The sequence below is a fragment of the Brienomyrus brachyistius genome, chromosome 23 (genome assembly GCF_023856365.1).
Source record: "Brienomyrus brachyistius isolate T26 chromosome 23, BBRACH_0.4, whole genome shotgun sequence".
Taxonomy (NCBI): Eukaryota; Metazoa; Chordata; class Actinopteri; order Osteoglossiformes; family Mormyridae; genus Brienomyrus; species Brienomyrus brachyistius.
Window position 1 is genome coordinate 20842135 of NC_064555.1, and position 12613 is coordinate 20854747.

Genomic DNA, 12613 nt, shown 5'->3' on the forward strand with positions numbered 1-12613 from the left:
TGGGCGGGCAGGAGGCCTGCTGTGTCTGTGGAGCCGGCAAAATCCCCCTCCCTGGGCACAGAGGCTGCATGTACTATTAGAAAAATAACTCTGTGGAGTTAATTAGGATGGCAGCCTTATGTCCTTTCCCCCCTCCCCCCCCAGGTTAATGCAGGTGGGAGAGGAGTTCTGTGGAAGCCGCTCCGAGGTCCTTCAGGAGTCCATCAAGAGGCAGAGCGTCAACTACTTCAAGAACTACCACAGGTGAGCCCCCCTCTCCCCCAGTCCGTCTCCCCAGACCCCCAACAGGTGAATAACCCCTTGCCCCGTCGCACTGTGTCTGTACGGCCCCCCCAGAGGGACTCTTCCGGCCACTCTCACATCCTTGGTCTCAATACCAAGATCACAAAGATCGTTCACAATGAATCATAGGTTTAGTCTCATTCAGCGAGGATGCAACTGATGTGCTCTTGATATTTGGGACGGAGCAAGAGCAACATCTGGGTATTTTTTCCCGTCCTCTGTACTTGTGATCTTGGTATTAGAATTAGCCTTCGACAATGGAAGGTGACGTAAACGTGGTACGCGAGAATACAAGTAAAGTCAGTTACTCTTGCTTAAATGAGCAACCGTCTAAAAAGATCTTCATGTATATGTCGTGGGCGGCAGGGAATTAAATAAGGCTTACTGGTGGATTCGCGGCAAATTAGCAGCAGTACTGAAGGAAGGAATGGAGTCATGATTCAGTGCTGAAGGGCTGCTTAGATCTCATTTTGTGTGCCATTCATAATGGGGGAGTCAAATTGATAAAACGTATTAAAAAGAAAAAAATTCTGTTCTTCTTTATGCTCTTTGGTTGCGGCTGCCACTTGATTCAAAACCGAGACCGTGCCCCAAAATGCTGGTTCCGAGGGCAGCAATTAAGGCTTGTGATTTTAACGTTATTATTCTCTTTATAATGACGATAATGGGAAATGATTATGGCGACTTGCTTTAAGAATAATTCAGCATCAGCCCTAAAGCTAAAATCATCGGGCTGAATCTCGACGTTTTATATTTGTCCCGCTTAAGGGATGAAATGTATTGTTTTTCAATTTCAGTCATGAATGATGATTAGCTGTATCATAAGGGATTTAGTTTTAATTTGTGGTAGAGGTTTAGAAACCCTTCTGAGTTTTCCGTGGTGCTCTTGTCGGGTATCCGGCCTCATCCACAGACGGCTTCAGTCAGACGGCACGCAGATACGCTCTCAGATAAGCTTCCGTCTATTTTCTCCCCAAGCCCCTGCAAGTATCATTTCAGGCATCTCAGACAGGGGCTTCTATTGAATGATAATGTGTTTCCAAAAGTGTTTGGAGAGAGTGACGTTCCCCGAATGAGGATTGGCGAGCCTCTGCCATGTGGACCAAGTTTATCGGACAGTCTTTTAATTTTCGGTTTTTGATATTAGACATAAATATTTAATATGGTGCACAAATTGCTGGAGCTCTGTTTGTAATCGGCCCCACAGATGTCTCTGATGTGCTGTGGGCGGGATTTAAAGACGAAAAAGGGGTCAACTGAGGAATATGAAAAGCCGAGTCCATATGAGATGTAGCTATCAGTTGGGCCTCTGGCTACGTCCAACCAATAAGGATGGAGCCTCCGCACTCAGTTTTAATTGTTATGAAATTATCTAGCCCTGTGGAGACTGCTTGCAAACAAATTGAATAATGTACCAAAAATAAATCGTAATAGTCTCGTTATTAAGCAAAAACTATTACAACAGCATGTGGAAATCGCTTTAAACTGATTTGTTTGTGCTGGATTAGTTTCTCTATTTACGGAGTCTTGGAAAAAACAATTTGGACTCTAAAAGACTCTAAAAGACAGACCAGAATTAGCACGTTATCATAATTGTACATCGAATATATGCGGGAAATGTTTCATTTGTGCCGGTTTCACTTCAGGACCAGGCTGGAGGAGCTGAGGATGTTTCTGGAGAACGAGACGTGGGAGCTGTGTCCGGTCAAATCCAACTTCAGCATCGCTCAGCTTCATGTAAGTAGGAAACGACCCAAGGGTGTTTCCTGGGATGCTCTCCCTGCCTAATGGACCGGATTGATGCTCACGGCGTTCTGAAGGGGATCTGCGGTCTTCAGGTGATCGACAGAGACTCAGATGCCAATTTTATTCATTGATGGTACCGTGTGCCATGTGACGTGTGCCATGTGACGTGCCCACCCGTACAGATTCGGCTCTTACCCATACGGCTATTTCAGAACCGATTGTAATACTCAGAACCTGAATAATACAACTGAATATTTCTAAGGTTGGGGTAAAGTCTTTGATGATATTTATTAAAACATAAAAGATGAAAATGGAAGGTTGGTTGCGTCAGTATGCTTACTGACGAATCGGGCTGATGCATTTATGCGAAAGAACGATGACGTATTTCCAGTGTGCTGCATTCTCGCACAGTACGGAAGAACGGGTCTATAGCATGGGGACCTGACCCGGGGCTCTGTGAGCGCAGATGTGCCTGTAGGCTCTCTGTGGAACCTTATCTCGCCGCTGTCACCGATTATACCCTTTAATGTTTGATGGGCCCCATGTTCCGCATGGTATCTCCCTCTTTCTCGTCCCGAGCTTCTCGGTCAGTTGCCGGATCCCTGATGAAGTCGGATGTTATCTGGAAAATGTTTTATACTCAAAGCGAAGTGCATATTTCTCAAAGGCTGAAGGCATCTGGGCTCCTGGTCCAGCAGGACCTCCCATAGTGTGATCTTCAAGCTGAAGGTGTTTATAGGAACTGAGTCGTCCTTCATGTCTTGGCTTATTGATCACTGTGTACGCTACAGTGAAGGGGGATGGGGGGGGGGGGCCTTCAGTTTTATCTTCATCTGGCCTCTTCATACCTCAGATATGGATACTTCAGCATAAACAATTAACTGGATCAATGTGATGCCTCAAATGGCGTAATACCTCTTTTTTTATTTTTTATTAATTTAGTTGATGCATTTATCTAAAGTGATGGAGAATGCAAATACAGAGTCAGCCAGTGCCTGGGGCCATTGGAGGTTAAGGGATTTGAACCGGCGACCTTCTGATGACAAGCACATCTTCCACACCCGCCAAGCCACACACCACCTGGTTTATTAGGTTAAATGTTCATGGGATCCCCCACAAATCTCCCTGAATTTGCCCCATTTGCTGCCTCGCAGGAGTTCAGATTCATGGGTCAGTCACGCTCGCCGTCAGTGTCGCCCAGCAAGCAGGCGGCAGGCCTGGGCCAGGCTGACACCACCCTCTTTGAGCAGTACCTCCAGGGCGGGAACCCCTTCGAGATGCAGATCGACAGCAAGGAGGAGGAGACAGACGACGTGCTCGGCTCCAACGGGGTATGGGCCGTCCCGCCTGCTAGCACGTGATGCTAACGTCTCCTCACGCAAAGCACTCCGACATCTGAAGCATGGAAGATGCCTTCCGTCCTGTCAGCTGACATTAATTAGGAATCAACATTGACTTGACAACAACTGATAATATTTAAGCCGAATGCCCAGCCTAATGAATGACACCTTATACTGCAATTTAACCCTCTGGGGACTGAGGCCTCAGCCACTGTTGGGGTAGTCTGACATGCCTTGACATTTAAAAAAATTTCATCTATCTAAAAAACATTTATCCCAAGGTGTTACATGTGCTTTTATTCAGCACAAAATCAGCACCAATAATCTTAGACCACTTCGAATGTTATTCGATTTTTGTGTTAAAATGAACTTTAAACATATACTTTTGAAAAACCTATTTTCAGACATGCTAAGAAATTGTAAAAAAAAATAAATAAAAAATCACATTTTAAACATTTCCAGCCAAGACTTTTGAGCTCTGAAGCTTATAGACACAGGGGTTGGCTACACATAACTGAATGAGGCATTCTGAAATTTTACGTGGTTTGATTACTAATCATGGCGACACGCTCTCAAACAGCAGTGGGGAAATAATTTTTGGCGAAGCGGGGCGGTGAATACTTATCTAGTAAAATATGTCAAGGATAACGCGCAAGTCAGGAATATGTGTGTTGGTAAATTAACTGCTTCATTAGCAGCCTGAAATTAGCTGTCAGATTAAATGTGACACGTCAAAAATCACTTTCATGGATGCACATAAGCTCGTTACATATGCTGCTTGCTGTTTGCTGCAAGCAAAGAGCTTGCAGTCCGTTCATTAATATGTTTGTTTTTTATTTATTTATTCCGGACAGTTAAACAGACAATAATTCCTCCCATTCATTAATTTACTGCCAGGGTAAATTATTTTTGATATTAACAAATATGCACGTTAATTAAGAGAGGCAGGGTCTTTCTCGCTCGTTAAATGGTTCATGAGCTACATAACCATCAAATGACTGTTGCAGTGTGGTTTTTGTTAACGGCCCTAATGTTTGAGTCTTGTTCATCAATTTTATCTAATCGTTTTATGTGCCTGAAATTTTTTCTACAAATGAATAGTTTAATTATAGGCTTTACAAAAAAATGGAGTCCCAGTTGACTCAGTGGATGTGTGTGTGTGTGCGTGCGTGCGTGCGTGCGTGCGTGCGTGCGTGTGTGTGTGTGTGTGTGTGTGTATAGCCTTGTTCATGTGAAGCAGACATTTCTGAATTTCTTTCCTTTGTCACTTATCATCGATCATTAATTTTAGAAAAACTAATTCAGTACAGTATTTCTAAGAGCCTTGGCCTGCTTTTCTTTGAACTGTCGAATTATTTTTTTTAATTGGTATGAAAGCTGTCCAGCAGGTAGCAGTCAATTCCCTGACTTGCCCACTTGTAAGGGTGGTGATACAGTCAGGGGGAGAATCTTGCTTTGCAAGGACGTATTCATAGAAAGTGAGCGACACCATGTCGACCTGGTGGATTCCTGCGGTTCCTGGGTTCATTCCACATGAACCGTCATCATTCTTCAGACAGCAGGGGCTCTCATTGTCCTCATTGCCGCCTTCAGAGATTTTTACTCAGGAGGACCAATGGTTCGAAATGGCAAAGCTCACAGTCCAGCACAGTATTAGCAGTGAACCTCCAGGTGGATTTGATTTTAAATCTGGCAGAGAATCCGTCTGTGAGCACTCGCAGATCCCGTCCACTGGGGCGAGGTGTTCGTTTTAACGGAGATTCCGTCCGTGATCATGTACAGATCCCTTCCACTGGGGCGAGGTGTTTGCTTCAGCTACCCGACCCCGCACGCAGTGCAAGGATGAAACACCCTTCACTGGATACCTTTTAAAAACGAAAAAAGCACATCGCAAAGTCATGTACTTTGCAGATTAATGACCACATAGGTCTGTATTAATTGTGCCAATTAACAGGATTCCATTTAAAGATCAAGGGGGAACATTCATCTCATAGTTGGAACAAAGGGTCAACACTCAGTTGACTGCTTGGGTTAAAACCATTCACTGTTGCGATATCCCCGCTGCTGGGATAATCGCCCAGATTTTTGTGGGGATTTTTTTTGCACCCAGAATGCCCAGCAGCAGTACAGTCCCAATGAGGTGATTTTTTTTCTCTTGGTGGTCTAGGGAATCCACCAGCTAGCTAGTCAACCTTACTCTAGGGATGTCCCATTCCAGTTAGCGACGCCTGATTTAATTCTGGCGGGCCCTTTTCCCTTTGGCCCTTCCAGCCTTTTATAAGATCGTTCGTCACAGAGCACAGTCTGCGCTTGCCGTGTGGACACCGCCACTGTAATCCGTGTCTGACTCCCCCTGAGGAAGTAGCATGTTCCACCAAAAGCTCTGCTGTATACTGAAAGCGATTTTTTTGGTCTTTTGTTTTGCTCCATCCCATGCTGGGTTCTGTCAGGCTGTACGCCACAATGCCGCCATTCTCAGCAAGCTCTGGATCTGAGACCGCGTTCGTTCCTTTAGTATCTGCATGCCTGAGGTGTCCAGCTTCATTTTTATGCTTGGACACCCCATAGATTCTGCCAATGCTATTAATCTGGACACATGCAACAGAGGTCCAGTGGCTGTGACCCAAGAGTCTTCTTATATATTTTTATATATATTTAAATAATATATATTTTTAAGTGACCTCTTTCTTTACGACCCACCCCGTCGAACAGTGTTATCTCTAGCACCCCCAAACCGGTCCGCGGTCATCGAACGCTAGGAACCCCAAATTTAAGGGACCTCCCTTTCGATCTGCTCCCTAACCTCCGGCCCCTGGTGTCCGCAGTATGAGTCCGACGAGCTGGAGAAGAGCGTCTATCAGGACTACGACAGCGACAGCGACGTGCCGGAGGAGCTGAAGAGAGACTACGTAGACGAGCAGACGGGCGACGTCCCCGTGAAAAGGTCAGAGGTCACTATGGTTTGCGCTCCGCTTGTGCAGCAAGGTTAATCGCGCTGTGAAAGCCTCTCGTTAAAGACGTGCCAGCCGATGCCTGTAGTAGGGGCCGACCGATATCGGACTTCTGGTTCCGAAAAACAAGTTTTAAGGAAAAAAAATTATAATATTCCATCAAATAATTTTTAGTCAACCATTACACAGATACCCATAGTTAAAACTCTTTGTCTTAAAATGTAAATTCAACCTTATAAATTAAACAAGTAAATAACACAAACTCTTAGAATTCAATATAGCAAATTCAATATACATTGTTTGTTCTGCTTAACAACGAACTGTGTTTATGCACACAAAATTGCTTTCAGTCCCAACCTCTGTTACATAGTTTCACATTGTGCACGCTTACAGATTAAGCCGACATTATTGGTGCTCCTTCAGCAGGTTTTCAAATAAACTTGTGGAGCCTTAATATCAGTCGGTTTTTATAGCTGATCATTCACTTTAACATTATTCTGCATTATTCAGCTCTGCCTTTGGATTTTCATATATGGATTAATAATATGATCAGTTATAGGAGTAAAAGAGCAGTTTTAATCAACCTTTAAAATGCCAGGAGCAACTTTGTTTGTAAAATTATTATTATTATTTTTGGCACAAAATTATTCTCATTAAAGTGAAAATAGGCACTGAATTAGTGCTGAACTCGGTCAGTTTTTATATTCTTGCCTTGCATCATGAATTTAATAACTTGCGTATATTTATACATACTTCTTATAACCTAATGCACATCAGCCAGGCTGTCGGAAAATGTTTTGAGATTATAATTAAGAAGTAATGTATTTTTGTGCGAAATGCAAAAAAAGTGATTGCAGTGCACACTGCATTTTCCATGAAGCTGTATATTAGATCTTGTGACATTTAATTATGGGTGTAAGCAGCATGCTACATAATTTATTCAGCAGCATCTTGTTATATACACACTCGCATAAGTGCGTACCATGTTTTATTCACTTTGATTCTGCTTACGATGTTTCGTCCTGCTCGGCTACATAGCCCTCATTGACGCATCTTCTGGGTTCCGAGGTTTAGCCGCTTGGCCGCTCAGGTCCCCGTCTCCTCGAATCCCCGACGCGGCCGTTGATCTGGCTTTGTTCTCTCAACCAGCGTATCTCGGGAAACTTTGAGAAGCAGGAAGAAGTCCGACTACAGCCTCAATAAGCTGAATGCGCCCATCCTGACCAACACCACTCTGAACGTGATCAGGCTCGTCGGTGAGTAATTCGCTCTTGGACTTGGAGGGAACCATCACGGACTGGACCTTGCGCTGGAACTGTGATTCTGACAATTAGCAGACTAATGGTTGATTAAAATTGAGAGGTGGGGGAGTCTTTTTTTCATGACATGATGTGTGACACCATTTTACTCCTGGTCATTAGTTCATATGGCCGCTCATCTCCAGTTGTAATTTAGATGTTCGTTTCTTAGACAACCGCATTCACACTTTTTGCTGTTACGTGGCTCGAATAAAACATGGAAAAGTGTATAAAATAAAATAAAGTCTTTGGTACAATGGCTTTAAGAATAAATGTGTCTAATGGTACTGCAAAAAACCACAGGGGATGGGGGACATGTACCCCCCCAAAATTTAATTTGGATTTTTTTCATCCTCTTCTATAAAAAGATATTTGTATATAAATTAAGTTGTGCCCCCCCCCCATGATCACCTGTTAAACAGCTTCACACACTGATGAGTGATTTTGACATTTTTAGTATGACTAAGATGCAGATTTGGTACATTATGTGATATTCTCTGTGCTTCTTTATTGATTTAAGTTTTATTCTGTAACATTTACATCACGCAGGGATGTTTTGGTTTTGGGGTAATTCTCTCCGGTGTCCTTACAGCGATAATGGATTTCATACTAATCAGTGTGAAAGATGGGCATATGCAGCTGGTTTATCATACTCTTGTGTGAAGTCCTCGCCATCTGTAGCTCCAGTGCAGTGCAGTCAAAGCACTGGAGGCCCCTGTAGTGCTGATTGCCGTGTTCCTGTTGGACGTGAGACCCCGTCTGTGGCTTCATTAGGTGTATAATCCCTGTGGACTGTGGGACGCGGCTGAGGTGAGGGCTACGCTGATGACTGCTGTCTTCCTTGCAGGGAAGTACATGCAGATGATGAACATCCTCCGGCCCATCGCCTTCGACGTCATCCACTGCATGTCCCAGCTCTTTGACTATTACTTGTACGCTGTTTACACCTTCTTCGGGCGGAATGACATGGTGAGTCTCATTCTGAAACACCTTTGGGGTTCGATGCATGGAGTCACGTGGTCTATTCTACTCGGGTCACGCATTTGCCTGCCTAAGGGATTGACATTGGTTGTTGGGGGGGGTGGGGGGCGCGGTGGGATATTTCATCTTGTAAAGAACATTTTTGGAACCTGATGGTAAAACTCAGCAAACCCCCCCCCCCAAATTTGAGGGGTGGAAGTGGGTGGGCAGGGCAGTATCAGGCGGTAATATAAGCACAGCCCATTACCCTTCTTTCTTCAGGAGTGATCTCACTGTGGCTTGTTAACTGAACAGTGTGATACACCAGTGTAATTTTCAAGCCTGACAGAGCACTGTGCCTGTAAAGCTCGGGCGGGGGGGAACTCTGGAGACTTATTCATTGTCGCATCCTGTCATATTATTTACATTATGTGCTGGTGTATGTCGAGCGGCCTCACCCTGCGAGACGATTAGCAAACCTGCCTTCAGATTCTGCGTGATAAGATGCCGGATGATGTGGGGACGCACGCACCAGCCTTCCTTTGCGGATTTTTATTAATGTCTCGGCCCCCTTTCCCTGCCAGTGGTGGTTAGCATGTCAGTAACTGCATGGGGAAGTTCTCTAAGATAGTGTATAGAAATCCCCCCCCCCCCTCCCAATTTCCCCTTTAGAATGAGTTATCTGGTAATTACCTGAGCGCCGTTTTCCTTCCGATACCAAAGGAAATGAAATATCGCTGCTTCTCTCTCTAATTATCCCCTGGGGCCTGAAAGATCACGTGACACCTTGGGGAAAAACCGCCTCCCTCCCTGTCACTCAGCGCCAGTGCGGAAGCCGCTCGGCCATATTGAGCGAAGAGTCGCGCTCGTTTGTGCACTTTTTTAACGACATATATCGATGGGAAATCTTCATGGGGAAAAAGGCTGGCAGGTCAATTTATGTGGAGAATGGTGTGTGTGTGAGACACAAGGCAGGGCGAGTTGCGCTGTTCACACACTAGTGAGATAAGAGGGCTAATTAAATTAATCTCAAGGTACTCCCTTGAGATTCTGTCGTCTTGCTGTAATGGGGCTTATGTGTATTTTACTTTTGGGAAGATAAAATCTATGTGTTTCCTTACTTTTTTCTAGCTGGATGCATATGGGCTAGAATTTACACCAGTAGTTTGTGACAGAAACTTAGCTAAATGGTCAGTGAAGGCATCTGTTATATGAGTGACTGCTATTATAGATGCGCTATGACATCTTACCCCAGTGATGGCCGTACTATTGCCAGTGTTCATGGTCAGATGTGCTGAAATCGGGGTCCCGTCTGTCATCTGTCGCTAGGAAGGGGATGCCGATCGCCAGCAGACTCATCATGCTAACACTTTATTGGAAATCACAGACCTGTTTATCATGGCGGAACTTTCCGGAGTGTTTTACAGCGGTCATTGCATGAAGAAAAAGGACCCGAGATGTCATATTAATGGACGCCCCTGCTGGAAATTTAGCAAAAATGCTAACATTTGCAGAAGAATCGTAATTGATAGTTCCCAGGACAGACATCTGTTAGCTGCATTTGAATTGCCTGATAGTTTTTGCCATATGCAAAGCCTTTTTTTCTGCTCTATAAAACAAAATAATTGGGGCTCTGAAGTCGTCGAGACAGTTACAGCTGCGACTTTGAAGGTGGGTCGCTTAGGCTATTTATCACTGAGTGGCAGAAAACAAGCCACATGTGCCCCCAAGTGAGAGTTTACAACAGCGCCCCCTAGAGACCTGTCGGGCCCTCGTCTCTGTTTGCTTCCTGGCTGCCAGCGTTGGCGTTTGCCTCGTCCTTCCAGCTCCTGAACTTCACCGCGTGACCTCCAGCGCGTGAAGCGAGCGGCTGTCTCAGACGGGGCAAACTTACGTCACGCATTGCACCATGGGAGTTAAAAACACACCCCTTCGAAATCCAGCTACATTACATCCTGAATGTGCTACAAATTTCCCAAGAAATTAGGCGCAGGACAATGCTGATTGGATCAGTTTTTCTCACAGGTGTTCCTCCGCAGTAGCTAATTAAGGTTTAATTGACGCTGTCACCGTGTGTTTTGCGAGCCGTGGAACTGTAGGGGGATTGTAAGGTTTTATGACTGAGCCACTCATAACCAGGGACAGATTTATGTGACCAAACTTTTATGGGTGTGTAAGTGTGCAGGTCTTCCCATAGGCTTCTGTCTGCCTGCCTGGTCACTCCGCAGCCTCTTTTATTCTTAAGCATGTCCCCTGTCCACCTGTGCCCATCCAAGTCAGAGCTCACTGTCATCCTGCTGACTCCCATCTGCTGACTTTAAGACCCACAGATTGCGGTTTGAAGAATTAGCATTCGCATCGCCGGAATCTAACCCATAGTCCTTGCCCACTCTTTACTGGATGTTTCATAAGCTATATACCTCTAATCAGCTATATTTCTCTGCTGCACATCACCGGCGTGTGTCAGGCTCTTTCTATTTTCTGCAAAGAATTTAGGATGTTCTCATCACCTTTTATCATCTCCTAATTTGAAGACACATCTAAAAGTCGGAGTGAATTGTGGCCTTTTGCTTGTGGTCGTCTGTTACAGTGCAATGCAGGCTTCATTTATCACAAAAACACGGAGTGGCAGTGCAGCTCCACGTTGCCTGGTGTCCTTAACCAGAAAATTTAGATGTATTCCTGTTATGAAAGGGTTAGTAAATGCACAGGCTTTGTGCCTGTAAGCATTTGAAAGCTAGCTTTGTTAAATCTATCTTCAATATCGATGTACGGACAGCTTTTATTAAAAATTTCACTGTGTCACCAGAAGACATGATTTGTATTGAAATTCAGCGATGGGTAAAATTTATGCGTTCTGCAAATCGACAGTATTTTAGAAATCTGCTGTTCAGGACTAACCTAATATATTCTTACCAGTCTTGTGTTTGTGGGTTTGATGATTAAACTCACTTCATGTGTAGTTGGCTAAACATCAAAGTTGTTAGGTAACGCCAAACCAATCTGATTTTGTTATTGATTTTATAATAAGGTGCCCAGATTGAGGTTTTTTTGGGGGGCAAGATGGTTAGGAGTGTGATGGGTGATGACAGGCTCTCACTGTGGATGCCGGATGGTTCTTTCAGAGGGTCAGAAAGTCAGACGACTGGTTAAAGACGAGAACAGATTTTCAGGGCAGACATTGGTAAGGTTTGGAAGTTAGGCGGTATAATTGTGAGGAAGCTTACTGGGAATGCTACATTTCTGTTTCTGGGGCGTTCATAAACTGAATTACTAACTAAAAACAAGCTAAATCCACTCAGTCTGGCTGCAGCAGGAAACCTGTGCAGGTTTCAAACCAACAACCTGATGGTACCACGAGCCACCCTAAAGATCCACTTTAGATATATCAGATTCCATGAAAAATACGCGAATAAGTAAAGTGTCAAAAGACCATATGAAACCATTTAGGTGCATAATAAACTCAATTGTTGTCTGGTAAGTGGCGTTGCCTTTTAAAGAGGGACAGAGATGATTACAGCTCACCAAATCCGGCTCTTCATAGGCGGAGAGACGCAGATAGCGACACGTTAGCAGGGTGCAGCCAAAATTACCGAACTCGCATGATTTCACGCAGCGTCCACGTGACAAAACACATTGCATGCAAACCGCTTCCACTGCATGCGTGTGGCCGCTCAGAGAGGGAAGGGGTACAGACCCGAGCTCCCATGCCTGATGAGTGAGTCATAACCAGTGATTCACAAAGCATAAAAAAATGAAATGTCACTATACTTCAATACCCAATTTACAATACAGACCGGCAGATGTTTTAAGCATGCAAGTTTTTATTTTTTTTTTGCACTTTTTAAAGATTTGAAGGTAAAGAAAAAATGTATCACGGCTCCTGTCTCTCCCCACAGTACGAGTTATCAGGACTGGGCCTCATCAGTAGCCGACTGCGGACGACGCTCAACAGGATCCAGGAGAGTCTCATTGACATGGTGAGACACTCATGCTCTCCCCCTCCCCTCCCCCATCCGAAAATGGGGGACCACTC

At 44.6% G+C, this 12613-nt stretch overlaps 1 protein-coding gene across 6 annotated transcripts in view; it reads left to right on the forward strand.

Annotated features, from left to right (window-relative positions):
* Window positions 1–12613, forward strand: part of vps50 (VPS50 EARP/GARPII complex subunit) — a 73756-nt gene that overhangs the window by 37935 nt on the left and 23208 nt on the right. For all 6 annotated transcript variants that reach the window (XR_007384940.1, XR_007384941.1, XM_048992964.1 and 3 more), the window contains exons 16-22: window positions 145–243; window positions 1929–2019; window positions 3183–3359; window positions 6194–6312; window positions 7469–7575; window positions 8465–8586; window positions 12477–12557. Coding sequence is in view for 4 of the 6 variants with exons in the window: in XM_048992964.1 (XP_048848921.1) it covers window positions 145–243; window positions 1929–2019; window positions 3183–3359; window positions 6194–6312; window positions 7469–7575; window positions 8465–8586; window positions 12477–12557 (796 nt within the window). In the remaining 2 variants the exon portion in view is untranslated. The remainder of the gene's footprint in view (window positions 1–144; window positions 244–1928; window positions 2020–3182; window positions 3360–6193; window positions 6313–7468; window positions 7576–8464; window positions 8587–12476; window positions 12558–12613) is intronic.